The sequence below is a fragment of the Erpetoichthys calabaricus genome, chromosome 6 (genome assembly GCF_900747795.2).
Source record: "Erpetoichthys calabaricus chromosome 6, fErpCal1.3, whole genome shotgun sequence".
Taxonomy (NCBI): domain Eukaryota; kingdom Metazoa; phylum Chordata; class Cladistia; order Polypteriformes; family Polypteridae; genus Erpetoichthys; species Erpetoichthys calabaricus.
The window spans coordinates 52,710,841-52,733,100 of record NC_041399.2 but is presented as its reverse complement, the minus strand read 5'-3'; the positions used below and the strand labels follow the sequence as shown (position 1 = coordinate 52,733,100).

Here is a 22,260-nt window from a genome sequence, read left to right as displayed (position 1 = left end):
TTAAGTGAGGAGTGGTGATGTCCCGTGTGGATGCCATGGTAAATAAATAGGGGTTATGTATATAACCAAACACACCAAAAAAAAAAGCCTAAAAAGCACTGAAAACACACAGGTGTAACACAAAAGACATGCTTTAACAGCGAGAGATGATTTGGGCTCACAACAGATGATGGTTATGCTTGTTGCACAAGCGCCATCTGCTACTGCATTTTTTTTTTTTTCACTGCATATGCAGTTCGAATGTAGAAGCATCGTTCGAACTCCTGGTTAAATTTCTCAATAATTTAGTGTTCGAACTCTGGAGCGTTTGAAGTTAGATTCGTTCGAAGTACAAGGCATCAATGTACCGGGCATCTCCACAACTTGTTCTTCAAAGTATTACAGTGTTGAATAACATTCAGCCAAAAATGTGATATGCCTTGAAAAATCACAAACAAGATATGGCCTTAATAGCATATGTTGGTGGAAGTGGTTGGTTTAAATGTGGTATATTTGTCTTAAAACCAGATGCTGAATATCTGTTTTATGGAGAAAAAATAAAAGACGTTTTTATAGCAATCTGGTAAGTTTAGGATCTGTGACCTTCTCCTACTGCACCTAAAGGAGAGATGCTATAGGCAAAAAACTTGCATCATGCAAATATTGACTTTTTTCCTGTGTATTTGTGTATCAGAAATATGCTAAATTTTCAAAGGACCTTGGCATCTGTAAAGAAAAGAATCAGCTAGCAGGCTTGCTTGTTTATATGCATATGTATTGTTTTTCCATTTCTGCATTGAAAAGCTGGAAGCAATGAGGAAGTGAGTAGGAGGCAGCTAGGCAGAGTGCTTTGGGGGGGTCAGACATTTATAACAGGTCAGCTATGCAAATCTGTGGAGAAACTTGATGCCGTAAAAGGGAATTTATTCTTAAAGGATACTCCAACCAGAATTTGCATTATAGTCTTACAATTTTTTGAAAGCATGAACTCTTTAACCTTATAGTTTGTAAACATTTTAAATTGAGAATGTATATGAAATTTTAAGGGACATAATTAAAAGCAAGATTTTTTTTTATTAAAGGTTAGAATAGTATTTTAAATGAATCAAATAATGTTGTACAAATGTTATGTTATGTCTGCATTTTACCAAATACTGTGTGAAAGATTCAGAATAGTATTCAGTAAGAGATGTATTAGTTATCCATTACTATAATTTCTCCCCCCCACTCCTGTTATATTGTGTTGTCAGATCACCTGTGATGAACACCTAACACAATAGGTACCAACAAACCTGTAGAGTTCTTTTCTTAATGGGGAATAGGAGAAAATATCTAAACTAGCTATACTTGTAACCTGTGTAACCTCATGGCTGTCTCGCAGCCCATATTGTACTTCATGTATTCGACCCTAGGGACCTCTTTCAGCAGACAGCAGACTTTAATATTTTTGAAATTTTGCAAACTAAACATTTTATAAGTAGTATATGGTTTTTGAAAATGTAATAAGATTTGTGCTTTTAAGTGTTGCTTTTGTAGTAAGTAGTAAAATTCAGCTAATTTTCCTTGCTTATACGGATGTAAACACAGCTGTAAACGGCAAATGTCAAAAACTTGAAAAAGTGACAAATTCCTTTCAAATTATGAAAGCCAGCTTGAAATTTCTGCAAATGTAATGTATAATAAGCAAAACTATCATGAATAATCTTGGCAGTTATTAATTTCTGTGGCATTAATTTGATGATGTCTGCATTTTGATTTTGCAGCATTGATTTTAAGCAGTATTTTACATTTTCCAAGCAGAGGATCTTATTGAATTAGTTTAGTGTGAGTAGATTGTAAAATAAAGCAGAGAATCCATGTTGATCATTATTTTTCTTAAGAAAACCCACATTACAATCCACCCTCGGCCAATCCTGTAAAAAATAAGTCGGTGACATATACCCTTTCCTGAAAAATGAAAGTCAGGCCCCGAGTAAGGGGTAAAAGTTGTAAAAGGCGCTATGTAGCGCCCGACCCGGCACAGACTCAGGCAGAGGCACGTACTTAAATAAAAGCATCTTTATTTTATCTTCAGCCGTGGGGCACGCCTTCCCCGTGTCCCACAGGCCCAACACAGTCCCAATATACACTCACAATTAACCACACTTCTCTCCACCTCAGCACCACCACTCCTCCTCAGGCTTTGTCCTCTTCCTCCCGACTCTGGCTCTTTGAGTGGTGGTGGCTGGCCCTTTTTATATCCCACCCGGAAGCCGTCCAGGTGCTTGGCCACCTGGTCCTAATTGCCCTTCCGGGTGGGGCTGAAGGTATGACCAGCCAGGCTGCTGACTCCACACAGCTCCCCCTGGTGGCCCTCTGAGCCCCCAACCAGGCTGTGGAGGACTCCATCTCCCCTGGAGCCATGCGCTGGGTTGGGGAATCATTGGCTGCCAGGGAGGCTGCCACCAAGCGTCCCGGGGGAGGTATTGAACAGTCCATGGCTGCTCCCCCGGAACAGATGTAGCAGAGGCGTCCCTGCCGGGCATGGGACCCGGCTGTCCTTTACAAAGTTTACAATATGATCTAGTTTGCATGATCTGTTGATTTAATGTTTAGTTTACTGGTTGAAAAAAGTTTTTTTTTTTTCCACCGATGTGGGCTGAAATGCTAGATTGATTCAGTTTCATATTTTCTGGATTAGCTGTTCTAAATACACATTGAAGGTTTTAACTATTTTTATCCAATTGGAGTACTTTCAGTCCTTGCAGACCAGAAACCTTTGTTTTAATACATTTCTGCCTTAACTCTTCGCATTATAATGCTAAGAGAGCATCTTGTATTTTTTTTATTCCAGAGTGAATATGTTTAACCAGTTTTACTTGGAATGGAACAACTTTACCTAAAACTTATTTTACTTTCAGTCAAAATTAATCACTTCTCTTTTACTGTGTTTGTGAGAGTCACAATGGGAACCTACTAATCTAGACAAATGAGGTAACTCTTCAGGAGTTTCTTTCTGCACCGATTGGAAGATTCCCAGATGTTCTCAGACCAGTCAAGAGAGAACTCTTTAATGTTTCCTGCCCATGCCTTGTACTCCTGTTTGGGGAGGAGACCAATCGGCCATTCTAACTACATACCCAAAGCCGTTCAGCTTGGCTCCTGTCAATCCACAGAAGCGATGGTTCAACTCCAGCATTGTTTTATGACATCCTCCTATATTACTGATGTACTTATTTAGTGTTATATGGCAAATGAGAATTATTCCCATGTTTCCTCTATCTTTGAAATTATGTGGCTGGCTGCCCAATAATCTTAAATCACTTGGCTTCTGGAGGGAAATGGGGTTTGGAGGAGATAAAGACATTCTAGCATCCAATCTTGAAGCAAATTGAATGATTAAATCGCTGTAAAATTTCAAAGAGTGTTTGCTGCAACTGAGTTATCTGTGGTATTTGTTTTTCTTTTGCTTCTGTTCTTATGCCAGTGTTCTTTGTCAATTAGCTGCCAAAAATTACCCTAATCCTGTGCTACTTGAATTTCACAATATACAAAGTTGGGGTGAAAGCTCAGAAATCTTGTAATTATTCAAGCACTGCAGTTCACTTATAGGGGCCACTCGAGTAAGTGGAGAGATTTTAGCCAACACAGTCCCTAAATGTCCCTTGCCTTCCATTTTAAAACTAGTTGTGAGTTGTTTTAAGACATAACTCTGACACTGCCTTTAGGGCATAACATTTAAATGAGAAGAAATCTTAATGAATATTAAGTTTGTATACCTGTAATTTTCTACTTAAACCTTGCAGTTTCTTAAGAAGGTGACCCGTTTCTTTTTGTGCGTTTAATGTTGCTAATTCAAATAATAAATGCACGAATCCACAGACCACAGAATATTAAAGGTGATTTTTCCTTACTAGTGGAAGTGCTGTTACTCAGACATTCACTACATTAAGTATGCATGACTGTACTGTGGAAGACACGGGAGGCAATTTACACTGCTAAATATTTTCTTGTTAAAATATTAAATTTCCATTTCTCTAACTATACAAACTATGTTAGTGTTTTGGGCTTTATCTCTACATCCAATGCAGTCAAATTACACTGAAATTAATTTTATGTATCTAAAATTATTATTTAATAAAGTAAAACTGCTTCAGACATTAATATACAGTGTTTCAAAGTGCCTGCCTAGAGTAAAATAGTCTGACTGCTATATTTTTGCTTGCAATATAAGATGAGCTGTAATTAACATAACTACAGTGTCACCATGGTCTTTGTGAAGAACCAGTTGAGTTATGTAACCACATAGGTGGATCTCCAAAACTTTGTTAAAAACATAGCAGATTAAATAAATCGTGTTTTTGCCAGTAGAAAAGTGACATGTTTTACTGGATCTGTTTTGAAGAACTGCATTTGCGGTTACAACTTAAGCCAACATCCACAACACACAATTATTTCTGCATGTGAATCCAAAATACTTTCAAGAAAAACATTAAAAAGAATTTATTGCTAAACTTCTACAATCACCATTTAATGTAAAACTTGTGAAAGTGCTAGCCCATTACTTTAAGGCAGTATGCATTAAAAGGTGCAGACACACAGATGAGTAAAATTTAGGCATACTGTTTTTTTATGGCAGTCATAGTATTGCATATGGGATTTACATTGCATTAAATATGCCTATTAAATGATCTGCTCTCTCCTTGAAAGTTTTCTTTGAAACAAATATGGAATTCATTAAACATAATTGAAAATGTTGTTAAATTAGTAATTGTGTTTAAGATGAATTCTGTGGTACTGATTTTTTTTTTTCCCCCACCCCTTCTGTTTTACCCTTAGAGACGTGGAGCAATCTCCTATGACAGTTCTGATCAAACAGCTGTTTATATTCGTATGTTAGGTAAGTAATTAAATTTAATATAATAATGTAATTTAGAGATTTCTCTTATTAAAAGCTTTTCGAAAATGTTCTGCTAGCAACTACTTATAAACCATTTAGTTGTTGGATAATAAATGAAGCAAGTTGTATTTACTCACCTTTATGCTCACTTATAAAGGATCATACTAAATAAATTTATTGTTCATGGATTTATTTTTGTTAAAATATATTTTGAAACCACTGCCTATTTTATTTAGGTCTATTGTCCTAATATTGAGTTATTTTCAATATTTTATTGAAAAAAGAAAAAAACACTTTTGATTACACTATAAATGTTGACATTTTAAGATATGCTATCAAATAGCTGTTTATCTTTAAATTTGATGCTTAAGTGTGTTACAATTTCTATTCATAATTGCAAGCAGCTGCAATACACCAAGGTTATGGTTTTGCCTTTTTATATTAGTTTTTAATTTTATCATTTTTTGTGAACTTACTTGGAAATTCAGTTTAGTTTTAGTTTTCCTTCATTGTGTATTTTTAGTTTTTATTTCACAAAGACATTTCTATTTTATTTTTATATCTATTAGTTTCAGTTTTAGTAATTATAGTATGGTTAAAGAGCTACTATGGGGTTTAGTTTTGTGTTACAATCAAACAGAACTGTACGCTTAATGGGTTTGGTTATAATTTGAGTTTAATGTTAGTGGAAGCTTGCTACATTACATGGTTTACTATCTGGTTTTGTTTTTGTCTGATAAAAACAAGCATAATCAAAACCAGATACTGAATATGAACACTTTTATACAATTTTATAATTTTTAAAATATTTTCTGTCATTTGTGTTGCACAAATATATACTGACTATTGGCACTTTTCATCTTTTCCTTTTGTTGCTCACAATGGCCCAATTTGTGATGAAATTTAGGTGAATTTTAAGGTTTTAGGGTTTTTTAGTCTGTCTACAGCACACAACTTATCCTGCTCCAACACAATGTGCGTACAATGAATGCCTTCAATATTGCATTCAGAAATCTCCCATACTGGGCTTTATTTTTTACAAGCTTTATTTTCTACTCAAAAACGAGGAGAACCCGGGCTTGAACTCGCAACCTTTTGATTATGAGGCAGCGGGTCTTACCTCTACACTAGCCAAGCAGACATGTTGGCCTTGTGTCGATTGATATTTAGGTTTGGGTTTTTACTCATTGACAGCAACATATTCATATAATTCATATTCTTGAATTAAAGCAATTTCGTTTTGTTATACGTTTTGTGAAAGTATTTATTTGATATTGGGACTTCAGTTTTCACACATTATCCACTTCATGTCAGCATATTGTCATTATTACTATAACATGAAAAAAGTTTCTGTTTTAGTTATGTGTTCAACGTGTAACGGTCGACCGGAATATGTGTATGTACCTGTAAGTTTGTACCTTTTCCCATACCTGTTTTAGTGGTATGCCTTTATGTTTAGGGCCGGCCCTTTATACAGAGGGAGGGGAGCACCTGGCTTGGAGGGCCAACAGACTGTACGGGGAGGAGCTATCTGTATGTAAATAGGTGGCGGGAAAAAAGAAAGGAAGAACTAGGAGAGAGGAGGAGGCCATAACAGGAAAAGGCACGAGGGAAAGGATTAACACCTCTTGGATATCGTCAGGTGAACCCGGGTTCATTGCCAGTCAAATTATTTTTACTTTCGGGAGGAAGGCATACCGGAGGGGACTTGACGGGCCAGCACAAGGAACAGTTAATCAGAACATTTCCCAGAATAAGAGATTTGGTCGGCGCCTCATTCCCCATTACAGACCGAGCTCAACGCTACCGTACAATTAAGACTTAAAAAACTATAAGTCCATTTGTTTTTTTTGTGTTTCCATTTGCTCAAATGTTTATTAGTAATGTATGTTTTCAAGAGTTTGTGTCGTGATTTGTGTGGGGTGGGGAAGCGCTGCAGCGTGATATTATGTACAGTAATCCCTCCTCCATCGCGGGGGTTGCGTTCCAGAGCCACCCGCGAAATCAGAAAATCCGCGAAGTAGAAACCATATGTTTATATGGTTATTTTTATATTGTCATGCTTGGGTCACAGATTTGCGCAGAAACACAGGAGGTTGTAGAGAGACAGGAACGTTATTCAAACACTGCAAACAAACATTTGTCTCTTTTTCAAAAGTTTAAACTGTGCTCCATGACAAGACAGAGATGACAGTTCCATCTCACAATTAAAAGAATGCAAACATATCTTCCTGTTCAAAGGAGTTTGCGTCAGGAGCAGATGTCAGAGAGATAAAGAAAAGCAAACAAATCAATAGGGCTGTTTGGCTTTTAAGTATGCGAACCACCGCGGCACAAAGCTGTTGAAGGCGGCAGCTCACACCCCCTCCGTCAGGAGCAGGGGGGGAGAGAGAGAGAGAGAGAGAGAGAGAGAGAGAGAGACAGAGAGACAGATAAAAACAAAGTCAAAAATCAATACGTGCCCTTTGAGCTTTGAAGTATGCGAAGCACCGTGCAGCATGTCCTTCAGAATGCAGCTTGCACAGAAGGTAGCAACGTGAAGATAATCTTTCAGCATTTTTAGACGAGCTTCCGTATCGTCTAGGTTTGCGAACAGCCCCCCTGCTCAATCCCCCTACGTCAGGATCAGAGAAACTCAGCGCAAGAGAGAGAGGGAGAAAAGTGTTGGGTAGCTTCTCAGCCATCTGCCAATAGCGTCCCTTGTATGAAATCAACTGGGCAAACCAACTGAGGAAGCATGTACCAAAAATTAAAAGATCCATTGTCCGCAGAAATCCGCGAACCAGCAAAAAATCCGCGATATATATTTAAATATGCTTACATATAAAATCCGCGATGGAGTGAAGCCGCGAAAGGCGAAGCGCGATATAGCGAGGGATTACTGTATACAAGGTTTTTTTTGTTGTTGTCACGGTGATAATATGCATTGTCTTCCAATAATCATTTGACTTGACCCTGCTTTCACTGGTGTATCTCCATAATTGTAGTGGTGTAGTAGAAAAGTAGTGTTGGTCACTTGCGCCCTGGATTATTTATTTTCTTTTTTCTTTTTGCTGCCTCTCAAGGAGAGCAGCACGTATTATAATCGTGCCGGATCTGAGAGCGGTATAAACGTTTCTTGCCTCGCATTTCCTATCATCCTACATTTACCTAAATCATTGTAGACATGGAACACACATGAAATGTATGTTTTCCAAATAACAATATATTATTTACCCTATACAATTCCAGACACCTCACACCCAAATAAACAGGATTGATCAGGGAGAACTTTGTGTCTGACTTCAGCTGTATAGGTGGGGGATGGGATAGCAGGCTGTGTGCTGTCAGAGCTGATCAACACATTTGCAAAACAAAGACGCTGATGACTAGATGCTAAGGAAGTTAAGGTGGCATTAAAACTTTTTTCGAAGTCTTCAAGGATTCTAGTGTTAAAAATAAAAAAAAAAAAAAAAAAAAAACTGAAATGTCGCATAGAAATAATGTTCAAACCCTTTCTGTGATACTTCAAGTCTGTCTCAGGTACATCCCATTCTAGTGATCATCGTTGAAATGTTTCTGAATCTTGTTTGGAGTAAACCTGTGGTAAATTCAGTTAATTGCACATGTTTAAGTAAGGTACACATCTGTCTGAATAGGTGTCCACATTTGAAAATGTGTATCAGAGCAAAGACCAAGCCATGAGGTTGAAGGAATTGACTGCAAAGCTTAGAGACATTATTGTGTCACGGACCATATCTGGGGAAGGTTACAGAAAAGTATTTCTGCAGCCCTGAAGGTTTCCAGGAGCTTCCATAATTCTTAAATTGAGTAAGTTTGGAGGAACAACAACTCATCCTAGAGCTGGCTTCCCAGCCAAACTAGAAGGAAAGGGCCTTGGTAAGGGAGGTGACCTAAAACCCAATGTTGTATGGAGATTGGAGAAACTTCCAGAAGGGCGTCCACCACTGCAATATTCCACTAATCTGGGCTTTATAGAGTGGCCAGACAGTACGTGAAAGCCTGCTTTGAGTTTGCAAAAAGGCACCTAAAGGACTCTTGGACTGTCATGTATAGAGGAAACAAAGTACCACTTGTCACCTGTGCAACACCATTCCAAGGGTGAAGTTTGGTGATGGCAGCATCATGCTGTGGTATTGTTTTTCAGTGGTAGGGACTAGGATGCTAGTCAGGGATGAGGGAAAGCTGAATGGAGCAAAAATATCCTTAATAAAAACCTGCTCCAGAGTGATCTGGGCTGACAGATCACCGTCCAACTGGACATTGACCCCAAGCACAAAGCAAATGCAAAACAGGATTGACTTAGTGTCAACTCTGTGAATGTTCTTATGTGGCACAGCCAAAGCCCAGACTTAAATATAATTGAAGATCTCTGAAAAAATCTCAATATATCTGTCTACTGATGTTTTCCATTCAACCTGACAGTAATTTAGAGGATCTGCATAAAAAAAAATCAGAAAATCTCTAAATTCAGGGGTGCAAATCTTGTCAGTAATCACTGCCAGATATACTTTAACAAAGTACAAAGTAAAGGGTCTGAATACTTGGATGCAAAGCTTGTCACTAATCACCGCCAAAGATACTTCAACAAAGTACTAAGCAAAGGGCTTGAATACTTGCATGTCAATGCGATATTTGCTAAAGTTTGAAAAATCTTATTTTTACCTTTAATCTGGGGTATTGAGTGTTGTTTGATGAGGGGAAAAATACAATTTAAATGATTTTTGCATAAGGTTTCAGCATAGCAAAATGTTAAAATGAAGGGGTTTTCTGAAGGCACTGTAAACATTCATCCCATTAACTCAGTAGTTTGTAGAAGCCACTTTAACAGAAGTTAAAGTTTTCAGTCTTCTCGGTCAAGTATTTTTATGTATTTATATGCTTCCCCTTGGACATATTATTCGTAGCTTTGGACTGGGTTATCATTTTTATGCAGATGATACTCCACTTTATTTCAATTTTAAAAGTGGAACTTCATCAGAGCGCTCTTAGCTCACAACCTCCCTTTGTGAAATTAATACCTGGATGGAGCAGAACTCTTTAAAATTAAATTGCAACAAAACTGACCTCCTGCAAATTGGGACTAAAGTGCAACTTAATAAAATGAGCTCCTTCCCAGTCCATCTTGGTGGTGATCTCATCAGACCTGCCTCTACTGCAAAGAATCTTGGTGTCATTTTTGATTCCTCCCTTTCTTATTCCACCTACATAAATCACATTAAGAAACTTTCTTACTTTCACCTCCGTAACATATCCCGTGTTCGCTCCTTCCTCTCCTTTTCTAATGCTGAGAAACGTATCCATGCTTTTATCACATCCCGCATCGATTATTGTAATTCCCTGCTGGCAGGTGTCCCTTCTAATCTTATATCACAGCTCCAGCTTATTCAAAACTCGGCTGCAAGAGTCCTTACTCGAACCAGCAGCGAGCACATAACACCCATCCTGCTCCGCCTTCACTGGCTCCCTGTGTCTTACAGAATCGAATATAAAATCCTACTAATAACCTACAAAACCTTAAATGACCTTGCACCAAACTACATCAGTGACCTTCTCCATCACTATGTGCCTGTCCGCCCACTAAGGTCCTCTGATTCTGGCAATCTTGTTGTGCCCCACACTAATCTACACTCCATGGGTGACAGGGCCTTCAGTTGTATAACGCCCAGACTCTGGAATGACCTACCGAAATTAATCAGGTCAGCTGACTCCATGAATTCTTTTAAAAAACAACTCAAAACTCATCTGTTCAGGAAGACCTTTAGCTCTACTTGACTTTACTACCCTTCTCTCAGTTTACCTCTATGTCAAGATGCTCATGTAACCTGTGTGTATGCGCGCGAGACCATCAATTATGTTGTCTGTTAGGCTTTTTCTCTGAATTTACTGTCTTAATCTTCTTTATTTATTTATCTGGTTTGTACAGTGCTATATACTGTATACCCTGCTGTTCTTTCTTAAACTCTGTGAAGTACCTTGAGCATGGGAAAGGCGCTATATAAATAAAATGTATTATTATTATTATTAAGTGGGGATGGTATTAGGCAGGTGATTAGCAGTGTCTGGTCTTCCCCAGATATAGTGCTTGTGATTCTACCCACCAGTCCAGTAATCTTTTTCCACATGCTGTTTGCCATTTTGCAAACTCTATGCACCCTGTCGTATACCTTTTATACAAGAGTGTGATCTTTCTAGTCACTCTGCCATAAACACACAATTGATGGAGTGCCACTGACATGGTCGTTCTTTTAACAGGTTTTCCCAACTCCGCAGGGGACATATGAAGCTTTGTTTAGTGTGACCATTGGGGTTCAGGTCCACCTCCCTGGGTACTCAGTTTGGCAGGACTGCCAGGTCTAGGAAGAATCCTTGTGGTTCTATACTCCATTTGTGTCACAGCTGCTGAGGCCACTATGCTTTTAAGATCACTCAAAGGTTTAGAAATGATTTTATACCCTTGCCCTTATCTGTGTTTCACCACAATTTGATTGTGGAGATCTACAGAGAGCTCCTTGGTCTTAATGGTTTGGTTTTTGTCCAGACATGCGATGTGAATTGTGGGACCTTATATACACAAGTATGTGTCTTCTAAAGTGTGTCCAATCAATTCATTTTGACGTAGTTTGGCTCAAATCAAGCTCTAGACACATTTCAATGATAATAAAGCAAACAGCATGCCCTGGAGTACAATTCGCAGTTCCACAGCAAAGAGCTGAATGCTTGTATAAATGAGATGTTTTAGTTTTTGATTTTTTTTTTCTTTTTCAGCAAATTTGTAAATCTTTCTGAAAACACATTTTTAATTTGTTGTTTTGGATTATGCAGTGTAGATTGACTGGCAGAAATGTCAAATTTGTTAATATAAAATGAATTCAATACAAACTGTGCAGAAAGTGAATGTGTCTAAATACTCCATTGCACCTGTTTTGTAGTGGTGTAACTTTTCAGTGAATTGATCAGTTTAGTACAGTGCTTCCCAAACTCGGTCCTGCAGACCTGCTGTGGCTGCAGGCTTTTGTTCCAACCAGATTTATATGATCAGTGACAATACCTGATAACACTGATCTCATTTTGTTTTATTTTATATTCAGAAAAGCACAGCAGCATGATTTTTACATTTATAAGACATTTAGAAATATTTCTGCTTTTGCTATAGATTTAAATGCTTAACTCTCTTGTTAATTTCATTATGTTTTGCCATTTCTCTGTGCAGTTTTCCCCCTTCATTGTATCTTATTAATGACAATTAAAAATGAGCAGAGCAGACAACCAGGCAAACAACACTGAATAATCAAAGGCTGCAACTACTTTAGTGTCCAAGTCACTAATTAGTAAATAATGGATTAATTAAACAATTAGAGCGCCTAGAAAAGTAGAATGAAAATCAAGATGAAAATATTGTTAAAAAGAAAAAAATACATTATTCCCATATAAGTACTTGGTACATTTTAATATAAATAACAGTTCACTTAATTAGCCTAGGAGTACAATTAAATAAACAGAAGCTAGTTGGGGGTTTGGAAACCTGCAGCCACAGGGGGTCCCCAGGACCGAGTTTGGGAAGCACTGGTTTAGTGTTTAAAAATATTTCATTAAAGATATAGAACTTGGTATAAGATTTCATTACAATGTAATTGGTATTTACAAAACTGTAGACTGAACTCGCATTTGGTTTTCTTTGTGTGCTTGCGTCATAATGTTCATGGAGCTTTTAGGGACTTTATATAGAGTGATCATAAAAGTAAAACTTTGTAAATCATAACATTGTAATACTTGCATTATGTTTTTGATGATCTAAATCAGATATCTGCATATACTCCTCCTGCGAATTTAGTAAAATATTCAATTTCAATGTATAATTTCAGATCAGTTTATTTTTGTGTGCCAGCCTGAACTTACAGTTCAAATATAATTAAGTTCATATTAAAATGCAATTAGAAACTTATAAAATGACTAATTACATAATGCATACACATGAAGGCACAGAAAACAAAGTAGTTTGAAACTAATTAACATAAATGGAACGTAACAATATAGTTCCATTAGTTAATTGTTTAATTATGGCTAGTTGACAACAGAGGCAAGGAAACCAAAAACTCTAGTCAACTGCATTGCTGGGGGAAAATAAACTTCTGGAGGTCCACAGTTGGTTATTACAAAGTCAGACACCGTCATAGTCCTAGAGACCTAGGTAAAATGCTAGCTGCCTACTCCCACTTGATGTTCTATTGTAGTCAGTGCTGGAATGTCTAACATGGCAAAAGAATCCTTCTATGCATTTACCCCAGTCCTCCCCATTATTACAGATATTGTTTCATGGGCAAGAAAACAGCTTGGCAGTACAGTAGTGGCACAAAGTGCCACAGTAGGATACCAGGAAGAGAAACAAAATAGAGAATATTTTTGTACACATGATTAAACGGATATAGTATGCATAGCTAATTATAAGCTTCAACAAGGGTATGCTAGACTGTTACTTAAATGTTAATTTGTAGGATGATCAGGCTTAAATGTTGCTTTTTTTTCTTTTTGAAGCATAACTATTTTGTAAGACTACTTTTTTTACGTTCCATGTTAATACACTTTTGGTAACGTCAATAACTCATTTCTTCCTTATTTTATCCAAACAAAGGGCACTCTCCAGTCATTTGATCATTAACTGGCTGGTACCTGTTAACATGTCATTTTTGGAATGTTCACTTTATTAATAGATAACTTGAACCTCAGAGTTTGATGCCATGCCCCAGTTAAGTAATTTTTTAAAATCTAAAACATACACTGGCTGCCACTGTAGCTTTTTTAGGATTGAGCATAAGAGACACCTAAAATTTATTTACAGAAATGTGATATATATTTTTTTAATTAAATGTTTTATGTTTTAAGTACCATTTCATTTTGAGTGAGAGCCTTGTTTGTGTGAATAGGATACTATATGTAATAATAGTTTGATTTCACCTTTAGTGCAATTGTGGGTGATAATCCTCCATTATGGCCTGTGCCATTTAAATAGTGTGTTTTTAAACAATTTTCAGTTTCTGCATATGGTTGGGATCACTGTATAAGAAAAGTTCAATGTAAAGCCAAATCATATGACTTGCTTAAAACGTTAATCAAAGCAGTACATTATTCCATGTTTTAAGTATTTATTTTTCTTTGTCATTTTTAAACACTATTTCTTAGGCTTTTTAAAATAATTATAAAAATAAACAGCTTAAATACAAAAAAGTTTAACATTTGTATTTTGTACTATATATATTTGTCTTGTATATAGAGGTTTAATTTTCAGAAATCATTTGTTTCTAATAAATTTTAATACTCGGTTTTGGTATTTTGATAGGGGCTTGTGTAATATTCAAACAGCTGTTTTCAAGTAAGTAAATGCTAGTGGGAAAGTTTATACTTTTTTTTTTTTTTCTTCTTCTTTTTTTTTCTCCCTTACATTCAGCAAAACTGAATCGCTACAGGCTGCCATCATTTTTTTTTTTTTTTAATCATGTGCAAACATAATTACAAGACTTTGCAGGTTGGGATATGAATGAAACTGAAAGAATGTTACCCAGAGTTCACCAGTTATCACAGAAGAATTTGATTTTAATTTGTTTTGTCTGAATGCACAGCAAAAGCTTTTTGTTGTTTTGTTTTGCCTCGCTCTGCTAAAGTAAATTTGCAGGGGTGGGCAGCAGGGTGACTACTGGCACGCACCTGCATGTTTGTCACATTTTTAACTGTTTTGCAATTTTGCCTTTTAACACTGGTGCTTTTTATTATGTTTCAAGTTACAATATTAAAATGTTTTTTTTTTTACCTTCTAAATTTTTTAATTGTTGATACTTTCCAGGAGATGTAAGAGTAAGGAGTCGGGTAGGGTTTGAACCAGAAAGAAGGGGCTCTCATCCATATCTTTACATCGATTTTCGCATTTTGCACTGTAAGTATTATGTTGTTTGTGTTGCAAGACTACAAATATTCATTTTGATGAATGTTTCTGTGCAATGTATTTACTTTTCTGAACAAATTTGTTTTAAATAGTGTCAAGAAAGTGAACTTTGGTGTGGGCAGAGAATCATAATTATAATTTCTGTACAAACAATGTTGTATTAAGCTTCTCCTACTTTTAGCCTGTAGTGCCTTTTTGTTTTTTTTTTTTCTTTTTCTGTCATTAAACCTTGTAGTGGCACTTATTTAATTACGGCCAGTTAGAGGATGATATCATAAAAGTTAAGGTTTTAGTTAATAAACTGATCACATCTGTTTTGCCATTAAAACACTAGGCAGGGTATAAACTAAAATGGTCATAATTCTGTTGAGGACCCAAGTAACATTGTCCTTCTGTATGCACATTGTACAGTGCAACCTTGAAATACTAATTGGCACTTAGTGTTATGTGCTTTTTGTGGCATGTTGTTTGCATGCTGGATAACAAAAGGAAAAATATATACTATAGCCAAGCCATGACAAAACCACAAAGTATGATTTTTGTTTTTTCTATAATGTGTGCCGATTTGCTTTTTTTTTTTTTTTTTTTTTTTTTTTGTTCAGAAGATGGTAGAAAGAGAATAGCTGAGGAGACTGTGTTTGAGTGAGTAAATGTAACTTCTAGTTTCCTGTTGGTAGACATTTGTTCAAATCCATTTTATGAAGCAGATCTAATTTTAAAGTTTCTTGCCAATATGGCATTGTGATTTATAGCATTTTTAATTTAACTTGGATTGAATAACCTTTGAATCATTGGAACAAAATTACAGAATGACGAGAAGTGTTCTGAGCTACATAAATCTGTGAAGCAACAAAACTAACTCCTGCATGCGAAGCTATAATATTCCACATACCATTACCCCCCACCCCACCCCATATGGTCGCTTTCCACAGTACATTTGTAGATCAGGTCATTTATTTTTAAATCCACAAGCATTTCTCCAACCCCTCAATGGTATTGAACATCATTGATGTTTTGAAATAATGATGTGAACTTTTAAGACATCGCACAGCTCTACAGAAACTTTACTGTCTTATTCCTCCACCTCCACCTTCTGGTCAGTAAAATACATTTTCACTTTACTAAATTGTCCTTGTGTAATTGTTTCTTCCAGCCTTTCCTTTTGTCTGTATCTACTTGATAAAATACAATTGCATTTAACATATTACATGTTTTTAAATAAACAGTAGGTAACATTAAATACATTCATCAAAGTAATTGTGTATCAGTGTAGTTATACATAAAAGCAGTGGTCTTGAACCTTTGCGGTATGCAAACAGCTGCCAGTTATTACTCAGGGGAGTGAACAAAAGCCTGTCTATGTCTCTGTATCTTTGTGTCTATCTTTTAAGAACAGTTTCAGAAATTGGCAGACTAAGGCAGAATAATATACAGTGAAGAGCAAAGATGAAGTTTAACAATTAATAGTAATAACATACACATAACCTAACATTTCATTTTAGTATTATTAATGTTAATCAACTGCAAAAAGTTATTGTTTCAACCACTGCTTGGTAACATTCATCCTTTTGGTAAAAGTAAATACGGGAATAGACTGAAGTTAGAAGCAGAGCTGTGCTTAAAGTTACCAAAATTGGACCCTAAAACAAAGTCAGTCAGCTTTCACAAGAGTTTTTCTTCTGCTTCTTTCATGTGTAACTATTTTTTGTAAAATAAAAATTTGGAAGTTTTAAGCTTTCTAATTTGTATTCTTTATAATGCCATGCTACTATTCTTACACTTAAAAGTAATTCATTACTAAAGCATTTGATGTATATAAGAAAAATAAGGACATACACAACCACAGAGAATGCTATCAGTAATCACTTGTTAAAATCCCCAAATTCCATATTCAGAGAAGGGTTAGGAATTAAAAAGTACAGTTTTTAGTTATGCACAGTAAGAGTTCACTATTTAACAATTTAAGACTGAAAGAAAACAGTGATACTTCAAAATATTTCAGTTCCTGGAAGCTGAAAACCCATGACCTAGAGTTATCACTTGGTATTTAATCACAGCTTTGTAGCATTACGTTTATGCTAACTGAGGCTCTGACCAGATGGTATAGCATTTTGGGAGTCCTTGACATAAACTATTCCATTAATGATGGCTGAGAAGGACCAAATTTATGATAGTTGTTTTTTAAATATCACTTAAGTACTATGTCTTTGGCTTGTCACTTGAGAGCAGATATGCATGGTTCTTATGTTTAAAGACTCATAACATTAGGCAGCAAAGTCTGTGGAAGACTACAACCCATGAATTTACAACTCAACTTATGCCATCAGAAGTTCATTCTTGTCTAATCGATGTGCACCAGGACAGTTCCCTTTCTCCACAGTAAAGAAATGGGCTGCAGAATTTCATCAAGGCAAAACCTTGACATGACTTTTTATGTCATTAAAAACTTTCTTTTTAGCTTGTGAGCATTTTAACAAATACAGTGCATCCGGAAAGTATTCACAGCGCAACACTTTTTCCACATTTTGTTATGTTACAGCCTTATTCCAAAATGGATTAAATTCATTTTTTTTCTTAAAATTCTACACACAACATCCCATAATGACAATGTGAAAAAGGTTACTTGAGGTTTTTGCAAATTTATTAAAAATAAAAAAATTGAGAAAGCACATATACGTAAGTATTCACAACCTTTGCCATGAAGCTCAAAATTGAGCTCAGGTGCATCCTGTTTCCCCTGATCATCCTTGATATGTTTCTGCAGCTTAATTGGAGTCCACCTGTGGTAAATTCAGTTGATTGGACATGATTTGGAAAGGCACACACCTGTCTATTTAAGGTCCCACAGTTGACAGTTCATGTCAGAGCACAAACCAAGCATGAAGTCAAAGGAATTGTCTGTAGACCTCAGAGACAGGATTGTCTCAAGGCACAAATCTGGGGAAGGTTACAGAAAAATTTCTGCTGCTTTGAAGGTCCCAATGAGCACAGTGGCCTCCATCATCCGTAAGTGGAAGAAGTTTGAAACCACCAGGACTCCTCCTAGAGCTGGCCGGCCATCTAAACTGAGCGATCAGGGGAGAAGGGCCTTAGTCAGGGAGGTGACCAAGAACCCGATGGTCACTCTGTCAGAGCTCCAGAGGTCCTCTGTGGAGAGAGGAGAAACTTCCAGAAGGACAACCATCTCTGCAGCAAACCACCAATCAGGCCTGTATGGTAGAGTGGCCAGACAGAAGTCACTCCTTAGTAAAAGTCACATGGCAGCCCGCCTGGAGTTTGCCAAAAGGCACCTGAAGGACTCTCAGACCATGAGAAAGAAAATTCTCTTGTCTGATGAGACTAAGATTGAACTCTTTGGTGTGAATGCCAGGCGTCACGTTTGAAGGAAACCAGGCACCGCTCATCACCAGGCCAATACCATCCCTACAGTGAAGCATGGTGGTGGCAGCACCATGCTGTGGGGATGTTTTTCAGCGGCAGGGACTGGGAGACTAGTCAGGATAAAGGGAAATATGACTGCAGCAATGTACAGAGACATCCTGGATGAAAACCTGCTCCAGAGCGCTCTTGACCTCAGACTGGGGCGACGGTTCATCTTTCAGCAGGACAACGACCCTAAGCACACAGCCAAGATATCAAAGGAGTGGCTTCAGGACAACTCTGTGAATGTCCTTGAGTGGCCCAGCCAGAGCCCAGACTTGAATCCGATTGAACATTTGTGGAGAGATCTGAAAATGGCTGTGCACCGACGCTTCCCATCCAACCTGATGGAGCTTGAGAGGTGCTGCAAAGAGGAATGGGCGAAACTGGCCAAGGATAGGTGTGCCAAGCTTGTGGCATAATATTCAAAAAGTCTTGAGGCTGTAATTGCTGCCAAAGGTGCATCGACAAAGTGTTGAGCAAAGGCTGTGAATAGTTTTTTTTTATTTTTAATAAATTTGCAAAAACGTCAAGTAAACTTTTTTCATATTGTCCTTATGGGGCGTTGTGTGTAGAATTTTGAGGAAAAAAATGAATTTAATCCATTTTGGAATAAGGCTGTAACATAACAAAATGTGGAAAATGTGATGCGCTGTGAATACTTTCCGGATGCACTGTATAGTAATGTTGACTGAAAAATAGAACTTGTTTTTTTCCAGTGGTGTTTTTCATAATAGATCAGGTTCAAATTTCTGTATATAGTAAATATTATGCTAACTGGAAGAGGTTCAGCTTAATAATACAGCAAGGTTGTGTGATCTAAGTGCCTTCACTGTGGTATAATTATTTATGCATACGCTTGGTGATTTCAGTATCTGAAAAGCAGCTGCCTATCTGGAATTTTCTTGCTTTGCAATCTCGAGAGTTTACATGGAGTGGTGTGTTAAACAAAAAAAAAAATTGTGCTTTACTTCTAGTTTTTCTAGTTTTAGTTACTGAGAGGTGTCAGAGGAGAATGGACTGAAACGTTCAGGATGCCAGAAAGGTCACAGATGCATTAAATGACAGCTCTTTTCTAGAGTGGTGTGCAGAAGGCTTCTCTGATTGCATAGTGTGTCAGATCTTTAGGAGGTTAAGTTATGGTAGAAGAATACCATGCTGGGTTTTACTCCTATCGCCTTAAACAAAAAAAATGGCTAAAGTGGGATTGTACAAATAAAGATTTGAAAATTATTAAAATGTTTGCCAAGTCTGATGAATCGTGATGTGATTTATGCTACTACTTGCAGATGGAAGGGTCAAAATTTTGAGTAACTATAAATCCATGGAAATATTCTGCCCTCTGCAGTGGTACTATAATGCAGTGTAGAATTTTTAATTAGCATATGATATGCATCTTCATGCCAACTAAGCATAATTTTAGGCCATGGAGTACCTAAGAATTAAAAAATAATGTACGTATATAACACCTTTCCTATACTCAAAAAGCTTATTACCATGTAATGTCTTTGTATGGCCAGAATCTACCCTTTTCCATAAAACATGCATATTTCAACCTTTTCCCTTGAATATTACACTTTAGTTTACAGTTCTACATTCTCATTCCAATAGAGCACCTTTGGTTTGAGCTCAGATGGGAAATTTACAGCATGAACGGACAAAACTCCCTGAGTTGTGTGATGTTCTCACATAAGCATGGACTTAAAACTCCTTGGAATAATTCCATCACCTTTTTGAATCCATACCACAAAGAATTCAGCTTATTGTAGACACTAAAGGGAGGATTCTACCTGGTATGCCTAGTGAGCGTTTAAGTGAATTTTTAATTTATGAATTTGTACATCACAACATGGGTTTCCATTTTCTGAAGCACTTGGCACTGAAGGTTCCAGGCAAAGGTTTTACATTTGATTCATTATTGCTTTTGTAGACCATCACTGTGATTAAAATAGACTTTAAAAATTTTCATAAAATATTGAAAATATAAAGAAAAATAATTGAATTCCTTTAATATAGTCCATCCATCCATTGTCTCCCGCTTATCCGAGATCGGGTCACGGGGGCAGCAGCTTGAGCAGAGATGCCCAGACTTCCCTCTCCCCCGGCCACTTCTTCTAGCTCTTCCGGGAGAATCCCAAGGCGTTCCCAGGCCAGTCGAGAGACATAGTCCCTCCAACGTGTCCTGGGTCTTCCCCGGGGCCTCCTCCCGGTTAGACGTGCCCGGAACACCTCACCAGGGAGGCGTCCAGGAGGCATCCTGATTAGATGCCCGAACCACCTCATCTGACTCCTCTCGATGCGGAGGAGCAGCGGCTCTACTCTGAGCCCCTCCTGGATGACTGAGCTTCTCACCCTATCTTTAAGGGAAAGCCCAGACACCCTGCGGAGGAAACTCATTTCAGCCGCTTGTATTCGCGATCTCGTTCTTTCGGTCACTACCCATAGTTCATGACCATAGGTGAGGGTAGGAACATAGATCGACTGGTAAATTGAGAGCTTTGCCTTATGGCTCAGCTCCTTTTTCACCACGACAGACCAATGCAGAGCCCGCATTACTGCGGATGCCGCACCGATCCGCCTGTCGATCTCACGCTCCATTCTTCCCTCACTCGTGAACAAGACCCCGAGATACTTGAACTCCTCCACTTGGGGCAGGATTTCGCTACCAACCCTGAGAGGGCTCAAGGTGAAAAAACTTGGCTTATTATTTAAAATATGTACAATATTTAGTCTTTTAAACTGGAAGTCAGTGTATGTGCATTCTTCAAAATGGAGCATTTTCTAGATAAGTTGTACCAGAATGCATCATTGATAATATCTTTGCAAAATACTGTCATAAAGATAGTGTACTTTGTGTTTTCGAGTGTGGTATAAGTAGAATTTTTTCAGAATGTTTCACTTTGGTATCTGCTGCTGTAGTATCAACACATGTTGTCATATTCTTCTGTTTTAAGGGGCTGACACACAGTAAAGACACTGGAAAGGGGCTGATTTGAAAGTTATTTTACTCCTGCAACTAAATGTTTAAAGAACAGCATATTCACACCATTCATTCTGCTTCTCTTCAAGCAAAGTCAATGTCCTCCACTGAAAATGGTTTTTAAAGCTAGAATTATTGCAGATTTTTGTCTTTAACATTTAAGTGCAAATTAATATTTCTGATGCCAGTATTGATTCTTTTTAACTAGTATTTATGTAATATTATCCAAAAACAAATCTATACAGATTTTACTCCTGAAGTGCAACTGAATCTACAACATTAAATCTATAGTAATTAATCAGGGCTAGTTTAATGTTACTAATATCCTAAAAATCATTTTTCTTGTAGTTATTTTTTGCCACTTGAAAACATGATTTGCACATTCTGTGAACTGTAGTGTTGAGTGTTGACTGATGACTGAAAACTGAAAAAAAGTTTAGAATTTTTTTTTGTTTTTTTTTTAGCAAAGACAACTTGCAAGTATATAGGTTAGCATACTGTCTTGCATGAGGAAACCTGCACCTGATAGTTGTGTCAATTAGCATCATGGACCAAAAGCTACTAGTTGTCTTACCTCACTGAAGTGAATGCGTTACTGTAAATGTTCAATGATATATGCTTGCCACACATGTATAACAGTTTGGCCCAGGAAGTTTATCTCCAGATTACTTTGGCTTTATCTCCTATTTAAAGAAGGTGCTTGTATTTATCTAAACAAAATGTGTCTCTTTATGTCATACTCATTCCAATGTCTAGAATTCAGCCTAGTTTATATTGCTGCTGTATTTTATTTATGTGCAGAAAATTACAACCCTAATATTTTTTTTTTTTTTTTTTTTTACTCTTAATACTTTTATACTGTATATTACCCATTCTATGCTGGCCCTTTCACTGTTAATAATGTTACATTTAGATTGTGTGTATTCAATTAATTCTGTCTGATACCTTCAATGAAATTTCAAAACTGGCCTGTTCTGAATTCATTACCTCCACATTGCTTAGTTTAAAGTTTCTTTTGACTGATTAGCGCTTATACCTTCCTAGTATATCACCACCTTCCTAGTT

The 22,260-nt window shown here is 37.1% G+C and overlaps 1 protein-coding gene across 4 annotated transcripts in view; it reads left to right on the top strand.

Moving 5' to 3' along the window:
- pde7a (phosphodiesterase 7A) overlaps positions 1–22,260 on the top strand; it is a 147,192-nt gene that overhangs the window by 56,362 nt on the left and 68,570 nt on the right. The window contains exons 2-5 of one of the 4 annotated variants that reach the window (XM_051929170.1): positions 4,798–4,858; positions 14,196–14,228; positions 14,697–14,786; positions 21,660–21,683. In XM_051929170.1, coding sequence (XP_051785130.1) covers positions 4,798–4,858; positions 14,196–14,228; positions 14,697–14,786; positions 21,660–21,683 — 208 coding nt within the window. The remainder of the gene's footprint in view (positions 1–4,797; positions 4,859–14,195; positions 14,229–14,696; positions 14,787–21,659; positions 21,684–22,260) is intronic. The other 3 variants (XM_051929171.1, XM_028803576.2, XM_028803577.2) reach the window with 3 other exon arrangements.